This window comes from Nicotiana sylvestris, chromosome 2 (genome assembly GCF_000393655.2).
Source record: "Nicotiana sylvestris chromosome 2, ASM39365v2, whole genome shotgun sequence".
Taxonomy (NCBI): Eukaryota; Viridiplantae; Streptophyta; class Magnoliopsida; order Solanales; family Solanaceae; genus Nicotiana; species Nicotiana sylvestris.
In genome coordinates, this window is record NC_091058.1 from 94,373,176 (window position 1) to 94,396,874 (window position 23,699).

Sequence of the window (23,699 nt, forward strand, 5' to 3'; positions counted from 1 at the left end):
CGAATTCTAGGAATGAATTTTTTTTATAGGGAGCACTCCATCTTTAATGGATCTTATACTATACGAATTTAGATTAATCGGGCCTCAAAGTATGTACCGAACACGAATCCTGATAATAGTAGCTAGCATAAGTGAGTGGTTATTTACTTGAGCCTAATTAGCTAGAGTTGTTGGGGTAACTCTAACACTTGCATATATAAAGCCTCTTCAGTTTTTGGTTAATATGGAATGCAAGCGAGCTGACTGTCTTTCCCAAGCTTCTCATCTCAGATTCTTCTAAGTAGGACTGACATTTGCTAAATTGGACCATTTTCTCATAAGTACGGAAAAACATTTGGTACGTTGGACCATTTCTTTTCTTCATTGTTTCTTTTTCACAATTTGCAATATTAACATTGAATGGGAGGGTTGGAGTAACACTAAAGTTGTCTCCGTGTGACCTAAGGTCACGGATTCGAGCTGTTGAAGCAGCCACTGATGCTTGCATTAGGGTAAGTTGTCTACATCACACCACTTGGGATACGGCCTTTTCCTAGATCCTGCCAGAATACGGAATACTTTGTGCATTAGGCTGCCTTTTTTTTAAATTTGCAATATTAGTATTAGCGTTCTAGTATCTCATTTATGCGATAGCCTCAAAAGGATCGTTTCATTTCCTTCACATATATATAGCTCACTTATCTTCTAGGATTCTTAGAATCAATTATGAATCTGACCATTTACTATGTTAATCATAATGTTGGGGTTCCTTTCATGTAGGTGCGACTTGTGAGAGCATATCTCTGTTCGTGAATTTAACAATAGGGGCAGGGGCAGAGATAGAATGAAACAGAAAAATCCTGCCTTGGTCTTGGACGATGTTAATGAGTTAGAACTGTCAATTAGAACTTAATATGTAATGGAAACAAATTGGATACATTACAAATTACAACCATGTAGTAGATTAGCAGTACCTAATGGAGAAAGAAAAGTACTGACCAAAAGCCAAAATTAAGAATGAAAGAATACAACTACCAGGTCTACACTATGTTTATCAAATATGTATACATACTGCAGTCCCATTACAATTCACAACTGCTCCTGGCTGACTATTAAAAGACATCAACCAAGATGAACGGTGGACAGGACGCCATTGACCAAATGAGAGAAAATCATGGCCGTCGAAGCTGGAACACTGATGAGGAGGAGGACTAACATCCCAAGAGCCAAACTAGGCCTTGTACTCAACAATTGCATTTGTAAACACCCAACCAAATTACATATTACCTCATCATAACAAGCATAATATTGCTTTTCCCATTCCATCCATTCTGCAGGTGGCTCATAATTTCTCTCAATTACCTTCATCTCATGAACTCTCTTCCTTAACACAATCATGCTTTCATCCACCAATCGCCCCCTATAATCCCAGTCACAAGAATCGTTACGTCGTGCAGAAATTTTACCCTTTGATCTTCTCAGGCTAAGCAATTTTGGATCAGAGAAAGACAAAGATGGAAGTGTACAAGACCAAAACAAGACTTTTTCCATGGCCGATATATGAGAAAATAATAATCAAGTACTGCTGAATGAATATGCATAATTTGGTTGGCTTGATTGGCTATTTATATACTAAGATGAAGTCTTAAGGGAATAACAAGATTTATGATTGGAAAGGAAAAGGAAACTACCTAGTATAGGCCAGTTGCCACATGACATTTTCTCAGATCCACATAAGGCTGACATTGCTGTTTTAATGTTCAAAGCCGACCTGACCTGGTGGATTATTTTAAGCAAGGGTCGGTGATCATATACTCTATTTTTTAGTCAGATTTGTACCACTAATATTTAATGTGCTGACTTAGCTTGAAAACTGAAAAGCGCTTTAAGTCAACTAGATGAGTTATTGAAAAATAACACCATTATTTCGGTTAGCTAGCTAGGTTGTACCAAATTAAACTTTAGATTCCATTTTATAGAAACTTCGTGGTCTACCACTGTTATGAATAAAAATAGTCAATAGGCCATGATGAAAAACGGGTTTGAGAAACTAGCAAATTTTGTGGGGAAAATGATATATATATATCCGCTCTTATTTTTGCTAAATACATCAGTTACCATCACCATCTAATATACATTAGTCGTGAGAGTATTTCCTTATTCTTAGATGGTATAGTAGGTTAACACAGAAGACATTAAATTAGTACAAAATATTAAAGAAAAAATAAAAAATATTCCTGATTTAAATATGCCACTAGAAACAGACGGTAGTTTTGAAGGATGGGGAGCAGTTCTAAAAGCAAAACCAAATAAATATAGTGATAAGAGCACAGAAAAAATATGTGCTTATCAAAGTGGTAAATATAAAGAAAAAAGAAATATAAGTAGTATAGATGCAGAGATATTAGCTGTAATTTACGGATTACATAGTTTTAAATTATATATATTAAATAAACAAGAAGTAACAATTAGAACTGATTGCGAAGCCATAGTTAAATTTCACCAGAAGATAAACGCAAAGAATAGTAGTAGAAGAAGATAGTTAAATTTTATTGATACTATATCAATATATAACTTAGTTTTTGAACATATTAAAGGAAAAGATAATAATTTAGAACGGTGTTTAATTGATAAATTATGGATAGCATATAATAAGAAAGACACTAAATATTTTATAGCGGCTCTTAATGCCTTAGGACAATATTTTACAGATAAAAACCAAGACAAAAGATTTAAGTATTATGTGGTTATACATGGTAAGACAAAGGTCTATCCAGAAGAAGACTACCCAGAACATTAACACAGGGAGAAGCGTTAAAAAAGAAGGGTATAATTTCAAAAAAAAAAATAAAAAAATAGAAAATATAATCAAACAGACATTAGAAAACTTTTTTCAAGAAAAGGAAGAACAAGACAAACACATGATTAAGAATCCAAGTCCAAATCCAAGTCCAAATCCATAAAGGACCCAAAGTTCAGGAGAAGATGATAACTATGAAGACAACCTAAATTATCAAGATGCTCAAGATCCATATGAAAATGAGTCAGAAATGAGTTTTGATTCAATAGCTATACATAATTTAGACACATAAAAGCAAAGTCTCAGTTAAACAGCAATTAAAGAGCATCAAAGACAAAGGAAAAGTAACAAGGCTGGTATACAGAGCAATAATGTTGGCGTACCAATGAGAAAAATAAGAAAGTAAAGAAGATGTGACAGGAAGAAATGCTAGTTGTGCTAAAAGACAAAAGTGACAAGTGACATAAAGTAGAGAAGATGTGACAAGAGGTAATGTTAGTTGTGCTAAAAGACAAGATAAAATTTTGAGTGGAGAAAAAGTTACAAACACGAAAGGAATCTCCGACCAAGCCATGTGAAGATGGGGCCCAATGAAGTACCCTGCAAGGCTAGACAAGATAGATTTCAGAAGAGTTTGGAATCCATTTTTCAAATCCGTTTCAAAATTTAGCTATAAAAAGGAGAAGAAAGCAGAAGAAAAACAGGATACAACAAAAAGAAAAACACTCTGAAGAGAACCCATCCAACCAACCTTTTCATCATCAACCAAAAACCCTCTTCCAAAATACTTTGTAAAATATTTTCTTATGAAACTTTAGTAGTTCCACCTCTAATCTTGTTAAATAAATAAGTCCTTATGCTTATGTGTGATCGTTTTTAATTCCCAAAGCTCAGTGGACTTTTTCGGGTTTCCCGAAAGGGAAATCTCTCTCCTATAAGCATGTAAGTTACTCATCTTTATCTAAATTATGTTTCTGCTAGATATTACCCCTGTTTATTTTAAAATTTTATGTTATTCTGTATAGTTTTATGTTCATATGTTCGATTATTAGATATCACTCTTAGTATATGGTTAGCTTCCCAACTTTTTAACAATTATGATGGATTAACCTGTAAATTTCTAGGAGAAACTGGTTAAGTAAAACCTAAAAACAATTAAGAAGGGTATAAGTGTTTAACCATAGCCGGGGTGAGGTTAAAGAAATAAGAGTTAAGAAAAGAGTTAAAATCTTTAAAAGATAGGGAAGAAGAGATGAACAGAGTGGATAAAAAAAAGAGTAGTAAAGGGGTAATCTCAGTTCATAATTTGGATAATATGGTAACTATACAAGTTTATAAAATAAGAGAGAGAGAATACCGAGTAGGATTTTTACAACACAAGAGTTTAATCGCAAAAAATAATTTTATTGTTAATGTCCAATAATCGTAATAACTATACCCATCCAAAAAGCTTTGCTAGGAGCCTTACCCAAAGTTTAGAAGAATTTATATTAGACATAGAAATCGGATTTTAATCGATAGTAGATTTAACCGTACATTTTATATATCTACAACACAATAGTAGTATTTGTTCAGATATATATAGAAAACAACTGCATCTGATATTGTTAATATTATCATACCATCAATCATATCATCTATACCATCTAAGAAGAAGATTTTAACTTTTTAACCTACTATACCATCTAAGAAGAAAATTTTAACTTTTTAACCTACCCCCTCTTATATTTTTGGTATCAGAGCAAGAAGATTTTCGGACCAAAAAGTTTATGAAACAACTTATTTTTGCTAAATACATCAGTTACCATCACCATCTAATATATATTAGTCGTGAGAGTATTAAAAATAATATAGAATATAGAGAAACATTAGAATCACAACTAAGTTTCTTTGAACTAAATATTTTAAATACGGAAGATTTTAAAAATTTCCTTCTTCTTGAAATAGAAAGAATTAATATTGAAATACAACAAGAGAAGGATTATATCCAAACCACCAGGAACAAGATAAAACATATCTCATTGGGGTAACATATATGTTGAGACAACATCCTTTAGCTAAAGAAATAGCTTGTAACTATTGTATTTTAAGTAGAAATATACAAAGAAAAGAAGAATTAAAGAATATACTACGAAAGATTAAGGCTTTATTAATATCAACTTTAGAATTAGCTAAACAAATAAAAGAATCAGATTTAAAAATAAATAGAGAACCAAGTTATATAGTAAAACGTAGTATTAGCTCAGAAACCATATCAGCTTTAGAGTGAGAAATACAATATATAGAAGGAGAAATATATTCAGAAAATCAAAGAATAAAATTCTTTAAGAACCGAAAAATTTGGATACCATTAGGTTAAAAAATAGATAAACTAAAGAACCTAGAATATTTAGATTTAAAAATATATCCAGAAAAGAAGTATAGAATATTAAAAGATAATACGGTAATTAAGTGTAATTTTAGTAGTGGAAAACATATATTACATACCGAAGATAAACAATACAATACTTTAGTAGATTTAATAATCAACCTTGGAGAAAAAACCCAGGAAAATAATAAAAACATAATAAGAACACTAGAACTAGTAGAAGCATTACAAACTAAACAAAGAAAGACTTTAGAAAAATTAGAACAAAATTTGGATTTCCTAAAATCACAAGAACTAGAAATAGACAGAAAAATACAATTTCTGAACAATAAGTTTAATCTAGAAAAAATACCTAAGAAAGATGAAATCGAAAAATTAATTAAAACTATTACAGAAAAGCCTAAAGAATTAGAAATACAAACAAACCAGATTCGTAGAAAAAATAACACACCAAGTAGAAGTATAAAAAGTGAGATAAATACCTTAAAAGAAAAGATAGACACAATAAAAGAAATCGCTCTTTCATGAGTGAGTTACAATTACAACTAGATCCAGTATATGAGGAAGCATTAAAGTTCACAGAAAGAATTCAACCCAATCCAGAGGGACTGACTAGTTATACTCCTCAGGGAAAGCGGATCAAATAATAATAAAACAGAATAATACTTTAATAGTATTACTTTTAGAAATTGATAAAAAGCTAGATAAAATTATTAAAGAAAAGGATATAAAGACTGAAATCCCAAAAGTAGACGATTTAATAGAACAATTAAAAAGAGTTGAAATAACCCCGCAAAAAGATAAAATTAAAATAAGAAAACCACAAAAATGGACCTTTTTCCAGGTGAGTCAAGAACAACAAACCAAGAAAGATCATGAATAAGTTTTTCAGATAATAGAATATGTAATAATATGTTTGCCAGAATTCTAACTAGAAAAAGACAAGAAGAAAATCAGAAATTAGACGAAATAATAGATATAGACAAAGATATACAAATCTTTCAACAAAATCAACTAAGGTTACTCAATCCAAGAATACTATATAATACATGATATTTTTCAAATAACTCTCAACTATATAGACATTATAGAGAAGAGCAATTATCAGACATAGGAAATAAGGTTACAACATTAAATTTAATTAACCCAGAATCAATATGACAAATTAAAAATTATAAAAAGAATTTAATGCATATGAGACTAATAGTAATCAGATTAAAAGGACTAACTAGAAAGAATCTAGGAACTAAAGTACTAATAGTAGTATATGATGACAGATGGTCAGATCAAAAGAAATTTATAATAGGTTTAACAGAAGTAGACATGACAAATAATGGAGGAATATTTTACATTACCCCAGATTTCATGATAAATCTAGCAGAATTTGGAAAAATATCAAAATAGGAATACAGACTAAGGGATATGAAGAAATGAATAATGAAAATAATTTACTGATATGTGTAGGTTTCATAGGAAAAATGGCAACAAATAGTAATACAAAATTTAAAATTAAGATAGACGATGTAGTCGAAGTAATGGGAAATAAAGAGATAAAATTAATAAAACCTATTAAGATAAACCCAGAAGAATATGCTACATTAGAATGGAATCTAGAAGATTTCGCAAAGCCAAAAATATTCAAACCAGAATCTCATTTAATGTATACAAACTCTAAAGGAGAAACATCAATTAGGTTTACCAATTATAACTATTCTACCCAAAAAGAAATAGATGATGGAACTGAAAGTACGATAGAAGATAATGATACTAAATTTATGAATATTGAAATAATACAAGACGAATTCGAAGTAGACATAGCATTAGAAAAAGCAAGGAGGCTAGTTAAAGAAAATAAAAATAAGACTTTCCAATGTAAAGGGTGTAAACTTGGAAAATTAACTTTAAGCAAAGTAGAAGAGCATTTTAAGAAATGTGAATTAAGAAAAGATAATTGGGGATATAGAAAAGAAAATATTTCACAGAAAAAATCAGATAAATTCGATCAAATTTTTGAAGAGATACAAGATAGTTATGAAGAAACAAAAACAGAATCTTTAATAAGTTTAAAAAAATTAATGGAGTCAACTAGTTCTAGCCCAAGCCCATTTCAGAGAACAACTTATCAAAGTACCATTGATACTAGCACAGGAAATGTACCTAGAAAAAGAGTATATAGAATAGACCAAGAAACAGAAATAGAAAATGTAAAACCATCAGGAAAAAGAATGTCTATAGAAGAACCTATAAGACTACATGAAGGAGGAAGTAAGGGTAAAATACTAAATATAGCAGCTCATGATCCACAAATGTGGAACTCAGTAATTGACCTATGGAAAGGAATAGTAGTAGCAGACTTTATAAAAACTTATAATGACACAGACGCAGAAACAATGTATAAATATATGGAGACCTTCTTAGGAGAATCAATAAAGGGCTTATGGGAAGCCTATAAGTCAGAATTTCCACAAGATTTTCAAATGTTAATAGCAATGGGACCAAATCCTTATAATTTTACAAATAAAATACATAGCTTGATCACAAGTGAAGATCCAAATAGTGGATTGGTAGTATTACAAAAGAACGCTTTAATAAAATTAGAACAATTAAGTATAAGCAGTTGGTTTCATATAAAAAAGTTTTTAAATGATTATTTTTATTATTGTACTATTAGTGGAAACGCTTTTGATCAAGATCTAAGTAAAAAGTTATTTAATAAACTATCAGGAGTCTTAGGAAGAGAAATAGAAGAACGATGGTATAAAAGAGAAGGTGTAATACAAAATTCACATGCAAAATGGTCTATAGGGCACAAAGTACAACATATAATGGAAATACTACAAGAAAAATGTACCAATTTACAGACACAAAAACAACTAAAACAGAACAATATGAGTTTCTGTAGATCAACTGTGCAACACAAAGTTATGACAAAAATGAATATAAAAAGAAGAAATATAGAAAATATAAACCTCAATACAACAAGGGATACAACAGAAAAAATTATTATCTTAGAAAATCATCAGCTAGACAACCCTACCTAGATAGGGATAGACATGTTAGAAAGTATAGAACAGATAGCAACTATAAAAACAAACTAGAATGCTTTACTTGTGGTAGTGTAGAACACTTAGCAAATACGTGCCCAAAAAGAATTAATAATACAACAAGAAATTCACAGTTAATAGAAGATTTTCAAGAAACCCTAATAAATGTAGACGAATATATGTCAGATAACGAAAGTATATACTCTATAGTAAGCGTAGATATAGAAGAAAAAACTCAAATTACCTCAGAATCAGAAGAAGAAGAATTAATAAATGAGATAGGATTAGAAAAATTAGACTTAGAAGAAAATACCTTTGTAAACATATCGGAGGAATGGACCCATAATTTTGAAAGAAATAAAGGATTAGATAGTAATCAGTGTTTCATATGCAAATGGTACCCTAGAAGAAATAAAAGAGCTAAATGTAAATTATGCTATCTAGAAGGATGTATTTCATGTATAGAAAAAGATTTTGAAACAAAAATAAATAAAGAAGAAAAATACCAAGAAATAAATGATCATACCATGAATTTGAGAATAATGACGTTAGAAGCTAGAATAAATGAATTAGAAAAAAGAATACAGAAAATGAAAAAAGGAAAAGAGAAATTAGAAGATATAAAAGAAAATATAACAACAGTAGAAGAAGAATTAATGAGTATAGAAAATTGCGATGCGCTTATATGTAATGACGATAAAAAACTTAGTACAATAAAGATTTTAGCAAGAATCAAAATAGAAGATTACGAAATAGAAACATTAGCCCTAATAGATTCCGAATGCACAAGATGTATAATAAATAAAATGATAGTTCCTCCAAATCTAATCAAAACCTTAGATAAGCCAGTTGCAGCTATGCAAATGGATGGAACCCATAATATATACAGACATTATGTAGATAAATCAAAAATCAGCTTTATAAATACATGTTTAGATTTCTACAAACCCAGCTACAAGGTAGACAAAATCTGGGTAAGGGACTTAAACATAAATGTAGACTTTGTATTAGGACTAAGTTTCATATTACATAATAATGGTAGTTGCCTACTCAGTAGAGATGGAGTAATATTCTTTAAAAATATTACACAAACACCCGTACAAACAATAGAAACTGCAACCAGGATAAGAACACGACTAAACGCAAGCCAGAAAAACCTGCAAGAAAATCAAAAAGAATGTTGTAAAGAGTGTAAAGATAAAAATACATGTTGTAAGATTAAAGAAGAATCTAAAACCTTAATACTAGAAGAAAATGAAGATAGAGATATGTTAGAAAAAGACTATAGTTTAATAGATATTGAAACAAAATTATACAATTTTAAAACAGGACTACAAAAAATAGGAATAATAAAGAACGAAAAGGATCTAGATAATATAATAAAAATATTATATGAAATAGACATAATAGGAGAAAACCTTTAAAACATTGGAAAAACAATAAAGTTATGTGTAAACTAGATATAATTAATCCAGAATATATAATTAAAACAACTTCAATAGAAGCTACAAATCAAGATCTAGAAGACTTCAAAATTCAAATTAAAGAACTTATAAATTTAGGAGTAATAAGAAGACCCGCTTCTAAACACAGGTCAGCAACCTTTATGGTTAGAAACCATAGTGAGATAGTAAGAGGAAAAACAAGAATGGTAATAAACTACAAAAGACTTAATGATAATACTAGAACAGATGGATATAAGTTGCCTGATAAAACAGAACTAATAAATAGAATACAAGGAAAAAGATTCAGCAAGTTTGACTGTAAATCAGGATATTGGCAAGTAAAGATCCATGAAGAAAGCATTGAGTGGACTGCATTTACTTGTCCAGAAGGACACTTCGAATAGTTAGTAATGTTGTTCGGACTAAAAACAGCTCCACCAATTTTTCAACGAAAAATGGATAGTATATTTGGAGAATATAAGAGATTTGTTTTAGTATATGTAGATAATATATTAGTATTTAGTAAAGATATTAAAGAACATTTAGGACATCTATAGACATTATTTAGATTATTTGTAGATAATGGAATAATAATTAGTAAAAAGAAGATGGAACTATGTAAAAATTATATAAATTTTTTAGAAGTAATCTTAGGGAATGGAAAAATTAAATTACAACCCCATATAGCTAAAAAGGCCCTAGAAATGCCAGATAAATTAGATAATACCAAAGAGCTACAAAAGTTTTTAGGTATAGTAAATTATGCGAGAAATTTTATAAAAGACATAGGAAAAATAGCAGGACAGTTATATGCTAAGACAAGATCTACAGGATGGGGGGTGTTGCGAGAAATTATGAGTTGAGCAATGATCACAGAATATTATCTTGTCATTGTCTTTTCGGATGGTGTATTGAGGGATTTTTTCTGGGTTTTGTCTAAGTGCTGGGGAAATATAGTAGTTTGGTCCTAGTATTCCTCTTGCATAATCTAATGCTTCAGTAAAATCATTAAAATCTTTGAAAAGTGGTTTTTCTATATCCTTAATGGAATCTAGTACTTCTAACCATGTCTGAAAAATACCATTTATCTTACCATGTATAACCACATAATACTTAAATCTTTTGTCTTGGTTATATATATAGCCGCTCTCAAAATAATAGCCAAAAAAAATTATATTTTTTTTATATAATATACTTTGTGTGAGATCCGGGCTGATGGGCCCAAGCATCGTAAATAATTAAGTGAATTGTTTAAATAGGGTAGAGTAGCAATAGTAGAGGCAGACTGAATATTCTTAGAAACTTCTTCTCTCGGGTCTTTCTCTCCCTTGCATATTTCTCTCTGTGCCTCTGTCTCTCCCCCTGCTTTCTTTCTATTCCTATCTTAGTTATGTTAGTGTCTATCTTGTTATTCTCTAATTCCATGTACTGAGTTTTCATTAATCACATATCATTTTTCTATGGGTTATGTATACTCAAAGTTGCAAACAATGTCAGATTGCAATGTGGTGCTTTAGGCAATAATATTTATGAAATCCCTGCAGCGCATCAATTATAGTAAAGTGTGGTTACTAGTTAAGTGTGTTAGCGATGTGGAGCTTTAAGTAGATAGCGATTTTATCCCAAATAAGCACATAAGAGTATGCACATGAAAATTATCAGTCTTAGAGCTGAAATAACTATTGAATGACAAGACTATTACGATGTGTTGCCAATTAGAAGATTAAGTGGGCGTTTGGACATAAGAATTGTAAAATTCAAAAAAAAGAAAAAGTAAAAGAATTTTAAAATAAAAATGATATTTGAAAATTAGAGTAGTGTTTGGACATGAATATAATTTTGGGTTGTTTTTGAATTTTTGTGAGTAATATGAGTGAAAATTTTGAAAAACTGCTTTTTGGAGTTTTTCAAAAAAATCTAAAATTCATCTTCAAGTGAAAATTGGAAATTTTATGGCCAAACACTGATTTCGAAAAAAAATAATTTTTTTAATGTCCAAACGAGCTATAAATTTGGACAAGTACTAGAGGAGACTTCAATCGTGAAAGTCAAGGTAGCTAAGAGCCCGTTTGGCCAAGTTTATGGGAGATTAAAAGTGCTTTTTTCCCAAAAAAGTACTTAACTGGAAATATGATGTATTTGGTCAAAACAGACAAATGCTTTTGAGCAGTAGCAGAAGTAGTTTTTCTGTTTTTGGGAAGAAGCTACAAATTCTAGCTTCTTCTAAAAAGCAGAAGCAGAAATAAGAAATTAATTTTTTCAAGACAAAAATTTCCTTATCATAAATTTATATTTCCTAAATTATCGCTCATTAATTTAACTTTACTTTTTTCTATGCCATCTTTTTCTTCTTCTTTTTATTTTTAGCGTATTTTTATTTTTCTTCTCTTATTTCTCTCTAGAATAATCTCTCTACTATAAATAAATTTCTTCTTTTCTCTTCTACCGTTTCTTCTTTTTCTCGTCTCCTATTACTCTTTGAAATAACAATTCTAATTACCAGATTTAAGCACGTTCTTCAGAATGTATAATTTTTTTTCTTTTGTAGTATACAAATACTATATGATCGCAGTTTGTAGTATTATTTATATAATTTTTTTGTACACAAACTACTAATCTCTAAAAATACTTTTGAAAATAAGTAACTTTTAGCAATTTGGCCAAACAGGCTCTAAGTTACATATGTACGTGCTGTGACCATTAAACAATAAATTAATCATATAAAGGAAGCATCAGGTGCAGCAGCGCAGGATCAAAGGGATATTCTGCTTGGTTATCTTGTAATTAGTGTAATGTTAATTGGCAAGTATGTCTAGACTGGAAGAAATTTGTGCATAGTTTACATATCGAAATTTTTCCCCCATTCACCTTAACGGGTCGATCATTTGGTACAATAATGATATTTCATTAGATAAAATGATTAGTTATTCCATCTTCTAATCCCACCATTTTAATATAAAAATTATTTCGGGATTAGCTAAGACCCAAATTAAATATGAAATAAACTTAATAATCCCAAAATTATTATTATTATCTCATATACCAAACGAGCCATAAGGGTTAAGTTCGTAGTCTTCACTCTTTTGCTTTAGGTTATCCGTACGGTCTTTTAACTTAGAGAATTTTAGCTTTCTGATTCAAAATGTGTTGCGCGAATCTCATGTCCCAGAGATGCACATAGCATATAATTTTCTCAGTTCATGAATTTATGTGGCACTTTGTACTATTAATACTAACAATGTCCGACTAAAGGTAACTAAAAACAAAAATATCCTAAAATATGTGGTTCCTGCATAGCATTCCATGCAGTATTTTTCACCACATATAAATTCATAGATTATAACAATTTTGCTTTATTATTTGGCGAATAAATAATTTATGTGTTACTACTCACATTATATGTTATTCATTCCTTGTAAAAGAAATTACATATTCACTCCGTTTCAATTTATGTGTACCTATTTGACTGGGCATGAAATTTAAGAAAAAAGATAAGACTTCTGAACTTGTGGTAAATGAGGCACATATATTGTGTAGCTATAAATCATGCATACATATATTATTTTCAAATATGAAAATGGATCATTCTTTTTGATAAAGACTAAAAAAATAGGTTCACATAAATTGAAACGGAGAGAATATTTATCCAATAATTAACAATTATGCATAATAATTGTTAACCAAAGGACCTTTGGTGGACCAGTCTGTTGAGCATGTTCGACTTAGTGGGCGTTTGGACATAAGAATTGTAAAATACTAGAAAAAAGTTTTAAAAAATTCAAGTGAAAATATTATTTGAAAATAGAATTGTGTCGGTATGAATATAATTTTGGGCTATTTTTGAATTTTTGTGAGTGATCTGTAGAAAAAATTTTGAAAAATAATTTTTAGGAATTTTTTAAATTTTCAAAAAATTCTGATATTTATTTTCAAGTGAAAATTGAAAATTTCATAACCAAATACTAATTTAAAAAAAAAGTGAAATGTTTTTTTGGCCAAAGGGGCCCTTATAGCCCTAATTGAGCAATTCTTCCTGAAACTCTTCGCAGAAAAGGGAAAAGGAAAATAAAACACACGCGCGCGCGCGCAGCTGCAAGTTGCAAACCACCCCACTATTGTCTTCTCCGACCTTGTATTTCGTCTTTCGGAGGAATTTGTCGGCTAGGGCTATTGAAAATGGCAAACATAAACAACAAAGAGGAGCCAAGCACGGCGCCACAGCCAGATCGGTGGTACAATCTGAGCCTAGGCTCTTCCTTCAAAGACCACCATCCTTCCTCCAAGTTCTGTACTTTACGCTGTATGTTCTCCTGATCTCCCCCTCTCGCTCTCCCTTCTTTTGTGTACGTCATTTTCTACTAGTATCCACATAGATGAATACGACGAACAAACTTCCTTTGTTTTGATGAATATGTTCAGGTTCTGTAATTTTATAACTTTATTTCAACTGTGTTGAATTCTTTTTGCGATACGTCCTATATTATGTTGCTTCTTGTGTAAGACAAGTCAAGAACAGTTGCAAATACACGTGAGGTGCGGCAATTTGAAATCTTTAGGCTCAACGTGTGCTTGCGCACATTTAGGCATTATGTTGTAAAATTTAGAGATATATACTTAGTTCTCAGTTCTCACCCAATGTCAAATAGACTAGTAATGCAGTGGTACTCTGCATCCACTAACTTAAATTCTTAGATCAATCTTTAGCCAAGTATGGTGAAAATGCTGAATTAGCTAGCTGTGTTTTAGTTGGCCATACTTGGGGGCGTAGCTACACCAAGTAAAGGAGGTTCACTTGAATCCCCTTATACTATGAAAATAGGATAAAAGCACACACTATTGAATCCCCTTTCTACAAGTATAACTTCTAATATAGTGGCAAAGATGGTTCAAGTATTGATTTTGGTCACATTTTTAAATCCCATGTGTGTCCTTGTATTTTTTTTTTTATCTTTTTGAATCCCCTTATTAGAACTGACCATACTGTCCTTAACTTGCATTTGCATAAATGACAAAGGATGAGATTTGTACAACTTGCCCCTAACATTATCTTCTTTTTTGTGCTATCCTAATATGGTTGTTGGAATAGTTAAAATGACAATTCTTTTCTGTATCTCCAGATGAATTTAAACCTGCTTCAATCGATAAAAACCAACCTGGAAAACTACACAAGACCAAGGACAATAAGATTTCTGTTGAATTTCAAAATAACCAGCCTGGTAAACCCAAAGTCGCCTTTGATGGGAGTAGTGAGGATTACAAGGAAAATGATGCTGTTCTTTTCTTTGATGGTGAGTCATTTCGGTTGGAGCGGTTACACACGGCAGTTAAGCGGTTGAGGTATAACCGACTCCCCGGAGAATCCGCTGCAGCAGCAGTAGCTGCATCTGCATCTACACCTGCACGTGCACCTACACCTTCACCAATATCTGCACCGGTTGGAATGCCTGCAGGGGCGAGTTCACCTCCAGTTTCCAAAGGGGCTAAATTTCAGTCTCAGAATAAGACTGCAGTTCCTGCTGTACCAGTAAGTTCTTTTGCAAACTTACTTTCAGTTTCTTCTAGATTACTTAGAACTGCAATGTCATACTTTTGCAGATCTTTATACATGACTTTTTGTATTTATGCTTACCATTTGAAGAAACTGCTTACCTTATTCTCTGATAAAAGATTTCAAGGGAGTTAGGCAAAGCTAATTGAGATTCCCAAGATGATAAATTATGATAAACTCACCTTCTTAGTAACATGGATGATATCTGTTCACAAGTTTATTGAAAAAGATAAAATGAAATAAGCTTAATTTGCAGTTATATACTTATATCCATATTCCATAGTCCAAGTAGTAGCTTGATCCAGATAGAACTGACATATTATGGCTGCTCCAGTATTTTGATAACATGCAGAAGTCTATGCCAATTGGGACCTAATGAACTGTGACATTTGACATTGATCATTTTTTATTTCCTTGGTAAACCTGACTCCAATCAGTAGATCTCCATTTTACTTTCTAACTATTCATTCCAAAATTAACAGTGGCAGTGGCTTCTTTTTGCTGCTCTGTCCAATAAGCAGATGTCATTTCATCATCTGCTTTGCAACTCTCAGTTTTGAATGAGATATTCTTCTCTGTCTGGAGACCAACAAGGACTCTTGCTCAATCATAGATCAAATTTAGGTGGCAGAGTCCTTGTTGCATTTGTAGTTTCCAACTGGAATGCACTCCTTTTGAAGGAAAGTTGGGTTGGTTTCAGTTATGCACATGTTCTCTCTTCACCCTTAAATCAATCTCAAAGTGAAGATAAAAGCAAGTTTTATCCTGGTTTTGGTCTATTCAAACTTAATTACGATTTGATGAAAGATGAAAGTGATTCCTCCCATGATTATTTCTCATCTTCAACCTGTATGCCTTTGCTTAGAGCCACCCTTTAGATCAGTGAAAGATATTACTTGATTGATTTCTCTATCTTGAGTTCTTTTGTCGAGACTCCCCACAATTTTGGAATGCTAAACTGAGTCTGGCTGGAAACCACAATTTACCTTTGCTTGCACTGATTTTATGCTTCTGCATAGCAGGACATTGTGTTATATGTATGTTTGCATAACTGGGTACGTGGCTTTGTCAAAAAACAATAAAAAAAAATAACTGAGCACATGGTGTAGTTACACATTTTGGTGGAATGGTAGATGCTGGGGGCTTTGCCGCCGCTTCCTATTATTACAAGTAGTACTTGGCAAAGTGATTATCACTGCACATGTTGGTATCTTCTCTCCGCCCATTCTACTTGTTTCAATATAACGAAAAGAAATGGTGGGGTCTGTAGTCGATGGGTGCATTGCCTATTGCTAACAACTTTTACAGCCATTAGTTTAAAACTGCAGTCTTGAGTGACAGAATTTTCTTGTTTAAATCATGCTTGAACTTGTCTAGCTTAGTTCTTGAAATTGCCTTCAGATGATTGTATTTTCCAGCAACATTATTCTTCATTGTATCTCATTTTTTAAATTTTACTGACTACAGATAAAATAAAATCGTTTACTCCTTTCATGTCTTCGTCGCTGTCTGATGTGTCTCATCAACCTCTCATTTTTTCCATAATATCTAGCTGCCTTTAGTATATCAATTTCAGCCTTTTTATTTTATTTTTGCCCCTCAAGATAAAGGGGAAAAATGATTAGTTTGTCCGCTTCCATATCCTTTGTAGTTTTGACTATTAGACCAATATCTCAAACTTTTCTGTTTGATGCTTGTTCAGGTTGAGGTGGAACGGATTGAAGTTGGTGATTTTCGAAGTTCAGGTATGTATTCTCAAAGTGAGCTCTGTATGGTGGTGTTAAGCTGAAAAGATAGGGAAGAAGGGGTTTTTACCTTAAGTTTGGTTGAATTATCCAATGAAGGAGTGTAAGTGGTTATTAGACACAGATTGGAAATGCAGGGGAGAAAAGGAATGAGATGAAAAATGTGTAAAAGATCACTCAAGTTGCTGAAATTAATTATTCAAGGACCTAGCTTGACCAAGAAGAAGATACCTTTGGGACTTAAGTTGTCTGGAGTCTTCTGCCATTTGGCTCTCACAGTTTAGGATAGGCTAAGTTGTATCATATCATCCACGACACAATAGTTTACTTGATATTTTTTCCCCTTTCTAATCAGTAGTTTGATTGAATTAAGCAGCGCACATCTCATCTGTTTCTACCTAGAAAATCATTTTGCATTTGTTCTGATTGATTATTGGCTAAGCTTTTGCTCCCACTTATCTGTTCATTTTTTTGGTTCAATCGTTTGTCTCAATCTGCATCATTTATGGGATAGGCAAGCTCATTTTTAAAGAAACCCTGAAATTTCTGATTCCTTATTTGTCATTCATGCCTTTTATTTAGTAGCTGACTCTTCGTCTTCTTTCTTCTAGATTCAAGAAACAAAAGTGAGAAGATTTCTGAATATCCATCTTCACATGCTAATCAGTCAACTGCATCACCAGACATGAAGAATGATGACCTGGAGGAAGAATTGGACATACTGAATGATGACGAGGATGATACTACAGCAGCCAATGGAGGGAATATCACCGTGAAAGAATTCGGAACAGGCATTGATATTAATATCCCACACCAAAACGATACAGACGATGAGATAGCTGATGTGGATGTCAGTGATGATGATGAGGATAAGGGCCGCAATGCTGCAGAAGAACTTAGAGCTCAGGTAAATGCAGAGGGAAAAGAGGGTCATACTTCAAGTTCTAGCAGTAGTAGTGGAAGTGACAGTAGTGGAAGTGGGAGTGGCAGCGGGAGTGGAAGTGGAAGTGATAGTGCAAGCAGCAGCAGTGACAGTGAAAGCAGCGACACAGTCAACTCTATCTGAGAACTTGAAGTATTCTGGTGGTTTTCGGGGTGGATGCTTCAAGTTTGAAATAATTCCAGAAGAAGCCACTACATTGCTTCTAGGTTCAGTTGACTGACAATGCAGTCCGAGGATCAAGCTAAATCTTTGTTGGCATGTCCTCTTATTTTGTAGTCCTTTTTGCAGTATACCTTTCCTTTCTGCTATTCCCTTTCTATTTGTCATTTTTGGCTTTTATCTACAGATGCAGGAAACTGAAAGAATGAAGATTGTATTATAGAAAAGATAATTACTGGATTGTAAATGCATGTAATGAAGCTCTTGTCCATTAGTTTCCTTAATTATGACATTTTATATTTTGACCTTTTACTGGACTGTAAATGCATTTAATGAAGCGATCATTGAAGAGGAAAGCAACGAGGAAGAATCCTTCACTTGCTTTGGTTGACAATACAAAGAATTTCCTTTAAGTATCAAATATTAGGTATAGCATGTAAACTAATTGTATCTTTGATAATACTAAACAATATATTTGCTGCACAGTTGTTACAACAGTATTACGATAAAATAATTCTTTGACTGGCTAATTTATAGGAGATTTCATTCAATCATTAGGTGAACTGAGTTCTTTCCAAAAATATCATTATTCAGGAGGGATTATTAATTTATAAAATGTTAGTCGTTAATGCTTAACCTAAACGAGTCGTGCAAACTGGCATAACATTCTGCTAGTTTGCATTTCGAACTGTTTTCTAACAATAGACCTAAATCCTTAACAGAATACCAATTCAAATATTAAACAACCTTGAAACAATAGACATTGGTACAACAGAAGGCTCAAGAGACCTCGAGCATAATATAAAAATTAGTATTAATCTACAATTAATCCCTGAGACGACATCTCAAATTGAATACGACTAGTACATTTGTTCAAGGCCACATGTTACATGTATCCTAATACACTATAGAGTAGGTGCTTCATCTTTCTGTTCATTGCTCTTTTGCTCATCATCTTGACTACTCACATACCCATTTTGCAACATTCTTTCTTCAGAAGGCAAATTTTTCTTTGCCTTCTTGCTTCCTTCAATCTTCCACATATCCCAAACTCGTGTTTTTGGCGGAGCTGTGGCATCTGCAGTTGGTGCGACCAATCCTGGTTTGCCATCATCGATAACAGCATCAACCAATCCGTATTCCTTAGCCTCCCAAGCATTCATGAAATTATCACGATCTGTATCCACTTCAATCTAGAAGAAAAAAAGAAGAAGAAAGGATATAGAGAAATATAAGAGCTATATAACTTTCACAAATAATTCATTTACAGTAAGAGACGGTATCTAAAATAATCACCTTTTCTTCAGGCTTTCCAGTAATCCTTGATAGTATTTTGTTAAGCTTAATCTTGTGGTATGCCATTTCTCTGATCCGTATACTCATCTCTGTTGCCTGGAATATCAAGTCAAATAAAAGTTATTGTGAAAATAGTTGAAAGACACATACCGATGTGCTAGCAATGAAGATGAATTCAAGGAAGTACATCTTGATTAAAGAGGAAAAAGACAACAAAAAGAAAGTAATTAAACTAGGAAGGATGCATGCTAGGATGCCGGAAATTGACCTACTTGAAAAGCATCCAGAAAAGAGACAGTAGCTTATGTGTAACATTTATTGACATGATACTGAGTGCTGGCATAACTTCCTCAAATAAATTAATGTCACATCAATAATATTAGCAGATTAAGGGTTAGAACTAAGCCAAATAGCATAAGATCAGGTTACTGAGTTCACTAGGTGGACTGATTTACAATTAGGATATATTATACACATACCTAATTGCCTTTTTTATTTATTTATGAAGAACATATACCTAATTGCCTTATGCAACCATAATTAGGCGTGGAGCTTTATGCATCTTCATTGGCAGTATCCTCATAGACATAAAGAGAATAGGTTAAGATAGGGTTATAAGCAACTTGAAAGATAGTTACCTTGAAAGAAGCAATTGACTGATTACAGTATTAGAGAAAATCATAGTTCTAGGCTTAACTCCCTTGAATTTCAGAACCATTACAAGCACCACTATTGAGATATTAATTAAATTGTTAATTAGTTTAGTTCCTTCATTACTTGTCGTTTGACCAAGTATAGGAGGTTTATTTTTGGTTCTTAACACTACTTGGCATCAATTTGCCGTTGGATCAACACTCGCTCACTCAATATTACTTGTAAGACCACTGTGTACTTGCATGTCCATAAGAAATCAACATGAAACCAAAGCATGCACATTCCTTGGTTTGGTTCTACCCAATTATATATATTTTTTAATGACAAAAAAAAGCTATGGTTGAGCACTGTACTAGAAAGTGCTGTTAGAAATTGTTTATACAAATTGTTGTAGTAGTTGACTGAATTTTGGTAATTAGTTTCGGAGAATTGTATAGAGTGTAAAATCAGAGTGAGCAACATGTGTGCGTGAAAAGGATAATTATAATCCCTAAAATATAGTGATTTTGCTAGCTGATTTGACAGGCGTCCCTATGACTTCATTCTCTCAGGTCTCCTATACTGAAGCTGACACTTGCCAAAAGGATTCCCTCAACACAGCTCAGTTAGACTTCTGCATCGAGCTGGACCAAAATATTCACAGAGCATAAGACAAATATTGCTGAGTTGTGTCCCACATCGGTGGGTAATGGGTGTCTTGGTCTCCTTATATGGTCTTGGGCAATCCTCACCGCATGAGCTAGCTTTTGGGGTTGAGTTAGGCCCAAGATCCATTTTATCAAATATTTTAGCCCCAAATACTATAAGATTAGCAAATGAATCCCTGAATCACATCTTTGCTCTGTGATATCAGAATGAATTTATTTATTATTTAAACCAGCACTAGCTAGGCTATCCAAAAGATTATTGGCACAACAGGAACACGAGAGGTTTATGCTTCATGTTTGACAAAATAGCCAGTGCACCCAGTAACTCCTGAAGCTGCTAGGGAATCTGACAGAACAAATTCAAAACTGAATAGCAAATGCAGATAAGTTCAAGACATCAGGTGCAACTCTTATTGAACTTCAGTCATACTCATACAGAAGAATACTAGCTTGGCTGTCTAGATCTAAAAATGGCCAGTGAAAGCTCAACCTGAAACCTGATTGCTGGCTATATCATGCATATCGTATGTGCATACACCCATTACAAGCATACAATGTAAAGCAAAAGCTTTAACCCCATTTGAGTGGACAACTGCAGACATTTTGACTGCGGGACATAGAGGGAGGTGGGAGGAGAAGTGAGAGAGAGAGATCTAAAAGATTTTTGCATCTAGAAGAATAAGTTAGTTAGACCAATAAACTATTAACTATATGTCGAACAGTTTTAGAACCAATCCATCAGTCAAGTTAGTATTTATTATACGTTGATTCAGAATTTTACACCAATCCACTATCAACTGAATGAGCAAATCAAAAGTTATATGTAATGAACTCAGATATATCCATAAAGAGAACTGAATACGAACGGGATAATACTAACAAGTAGGACAACCAGTAAGCACCGAGTCTAAAAGATAAGGATGTTCCAAATTTGATAGGGCTAACTTATTGAACTTCAGAATAGAAAAACAAACAGAATGAAAATTGTTCAGAAATCAGAGAGTAAAATATCTTGCAGAATCGGGAACTCAAGATGCAGTGTTAAGAGAACAGTGTTTAGTGTTAAGAGAACAGTGTTTTTCATTAAAAATCCTTAGGCAAATGCGTATTTCATAGAAAATATTCTGGTAAGAAAGTCTTCTCTGTGTGTTTGGATGTATATATGTAGCAAAAGAAAATACAAAAAGCTTCAGAGAAGCTCAGTGAGCACAAACAAATAATAGTACATCAAAGTTGAACCATCAATCACGCCCTTGCATAACTTAGGTTTTTCTCGAATAAGGAAAACACAAAAAGAAAACACTACAAATTGATGAGTAAAGGGAAGTGTAAGCACATACTTTACCACCAGAAGTTCCAAGTGGTTGATGAATCATCACCCTTGCGTTCGGCATGCAGTACCTCTTTCCCTTGCTGCCAGATGCGAGGAGAAACGCACCCATCGATGCAGCCAGTCCCATGCAGATTGTAGAAACATCAGCCTTGCACATTTTCATAGCATCATAGATTCCCATCCCTATAAAAAATGGTGTGTTTCAACTTCAGATGAAAAGGATAGCATCAGATACAACCAAAGTAAGTGAAACATTTAGACATACCAGCAGTTACTGAACCACCAGGTGAATTAATGATCAATCTGATGTCCTTTTTCTGATCTTCGGCATCAAGAAATAATAGTTGGCTTATAACAAAATCTGCAGTCATATCATCTACCTGTTCATCACCAAACAATTCCCCAAGTCTTAGAAACAACATCGCTCTTCTAGGATTCAAATATAAGATAATTCCTCATTGTCCAGTTCTAATCATAACATAATCCATCACAGATAGCGTATCATCTTTTTTTTTTATAAGGTAAAAGTATATCATAGATAGCGTATCATTCACTTGTCATTCCACAAGAATCAAATGAAAGTTTGTCCGCGCAGAACGAAGAGCTATCTGTTTGGCCAATAGAATAGTGTGAATTGTTGTTAACAAACAGGAAACCCATCTAAGAAAAACGAATCCATGCAGTGACAAATTATCCAAGCAATACTAATTAAACTAAGCTAGCTGCAGCAAATTGATAAATCAAAACGGAATTGAAAAAGACAAAAAACTCATTCCTATATGGCCAATTAAAGAAACCACGTACAAAATTCAAATCTTTATTGAATTAGAAACCCCCAAAAGAAGAAAGAACAAATCTTTACCAGAGTAATGACACCTAAGACCAATTAAGCTAAGCAGAATGAATGAGAAACATAATACCCACATGGTCAATTAACAAAACCACGTATAAAGTTTAAATTTTTATTATAAAGAGTGAATTAACAAAACCCAAAAAACAAATCTTTATTAAAATAAGGGAGAACCTGAGAACCCAAGAAGATAATCCTTTGACGAAGAAGCATATTGGTAGTATCAAGTTCTTCAAATCTGGGCAACCAAGCAGGTGCTTTTGAGTAACTGGAAACATCCCAGTTCCCAGATAGCGTCGGTTTCGCTGTAGAAAAGTTGTGGGTCGATGCTTTTATTGACAATCCTCTTCTTCGTTTATCATGTGTAATAGTATTTGGTAGTGAATTGCTGTAAAATTGTTTGGTAATTGTAGGATTGTAATTGAATAAGGTTGAAGGTCTTGTTGGTGCTGTGGTGAATGTTAGACAACCTCCCTCCATCTAAGCTCTCCTTCTTTCTTCCTCTCTGCTTTTAGGGGTTTTGGCTAAGGACTTGAAGTATTGATTTTTTCAATTCCTTTTAACAGATATATATTCCGGAAAAGAAAAACATTTTTCTAGTGTCCTACTTTATATATAATGTGTGTGTATTATATTTTTTTATATATATTAAAAAAAAACATTTAATTTGTGCCCGAGGTCTTTACAATGTAAATTCTGATACTATATGAGCTTTTTTTTAAAGTTTTACAAAATCATATACAATTGTCTAACTTGTGAGGAGCAAAATAGGAAGAGAAAAAGGAATAGCTCAACCCCCTCAAGAAAAGGCATCATGGTCGACCAAGGGCAAAATAGTCATTTCATGCTAATTTCTCAATTTTCTTTATCCCACTCGCACTAAACCTA

At 32.7% G+C, this 23,699-nt stretch overlaps 3 protein-coding genes across 3 annotated transcripts; 1 reads left to right on the forward strand and 2 right to left on the reverse strand.

Moving 5' to 3' along the window:
* Nucleotides 1-1,101: 1,101 nt before the first annotated feature.
* On the reverse strand, nucleotides 1,102-1,530 carry LOC104223723 (uncharacterized). Its single transcript, XM_009775199.2, has one exon. The coding sequence runs from the start codon at nucleotides 1,528-1,530 to the stop codon at nucleotides 1,102-1,104; it is 429 nt and encodes a 142-aa protein (XP_009773501.1).
* Nucleotides 1,531-3,481: 1,951 nt separating this feature from the next.
* LOC104223724 (uncharacterized) lies at nucleotides 3,482-18,343 on the forward strand. Its single transcript, XM_009775200.2, has 5 exons — nucleotides 3,482-3,721; nucleotides 13,686-13,936; nucleotides 14,754-15,160; nucleotides 16,887-16,929; nucleotides 17,541-18,343. The coding sequence occupies exons 2-5, from the start codon at nucleotides 13,813-13,815 to the stop codon at nucleotides 17,993-17,995; spliced, it is 1,029 nt and encodes a 342-aa protein (XP_009773502.1). The 5' UTR covers nucleotides 3,482-3,721; nucleotides 13,686-13,812; the 3' UTR covers nucleotides 17,996-18,343.
* A 451-nt stretch (nucleotides 18,344-18,794) lies between these two features.
* On the reverse strand, nucleotides 18,795-23,564 carry LOC104223725 (ATP-dependent Clp protease proteolytic subunit 3, chloroplastic). The gene is made up of 5 exons (XM_009775201.2): nucleotides 22,986-23,564; nucleotides 22,227-22,341; nucleotides 21,969-22,144; nucleotides 19,328-19,423; nucleotides 18,795-19,224 (listed from the first exon to the last, which is right to left on the reverse strand). The coding sequence occupies exons 1-5, from the start codon at nucleotides 23,289-23,291 to the stop codon at nucleotides 18,937-18,939; spliced, it is 981 nt and encodes a 326-aa protein (XP_009773503.1). The 5' UTR covers nucleotides 23,292-23,564; the 3' UTR covers nucleotides 18,795-18,936.
* Between the last annotated feature and the right edge of the window lie 135 nt (nucleotides 23,565-23,699).

Coding starts and splice junctions, on each gene's coding strand:
- LOC104223723 (XM_009775199.2), bottom strand. CDS start 1,530: ATGGAAAAAGTCTTGTTTTGGTCTTGTACACTTCCATCTTTGTCTTTC.
- LOC104223724 (XM_009775200.2), top strand. CDS start 13,813: ATGGCAAACATAAACAACAAAGAGGAGCCAAGCACGGCGCCACAGCCA. Junction 13,937..14,753: donor CAAGTTCTGTACTTTACGCT/GTATGTTCTCCT, acceptor CTGTATCTCCAG/ATGAATTTAAACCTGCTTCA. Junction 16,930..17,540: donor TGGTGATTTTCGAAGTTCAG/GTATGTATTCTC, acceptor TCTTTCTTCTAG/ATTCAAGAAACAAAAGTGAG.
- LOC104223725 (XM_009775201.2), bottom strand. CDS start 23,291: ATGGAGGGAGGTTGTCTAACATTCACCACAGCACCAACAAGACCTTCA. Junction 22,145..22,226: donor TGGTGGTTCAGTAACTGCTG/GTATGTCTAAAT, acceptor CATTTTTTATAG/GGATGGGAATCTATGATGCT. Junction 19,225..19,327: donor CTGGAAAGCCTGAAGAAAAG/GTGATTATTTTA, acceptor TTTTTCTTCTAG/ATTGAAGTGGATACAGATCG.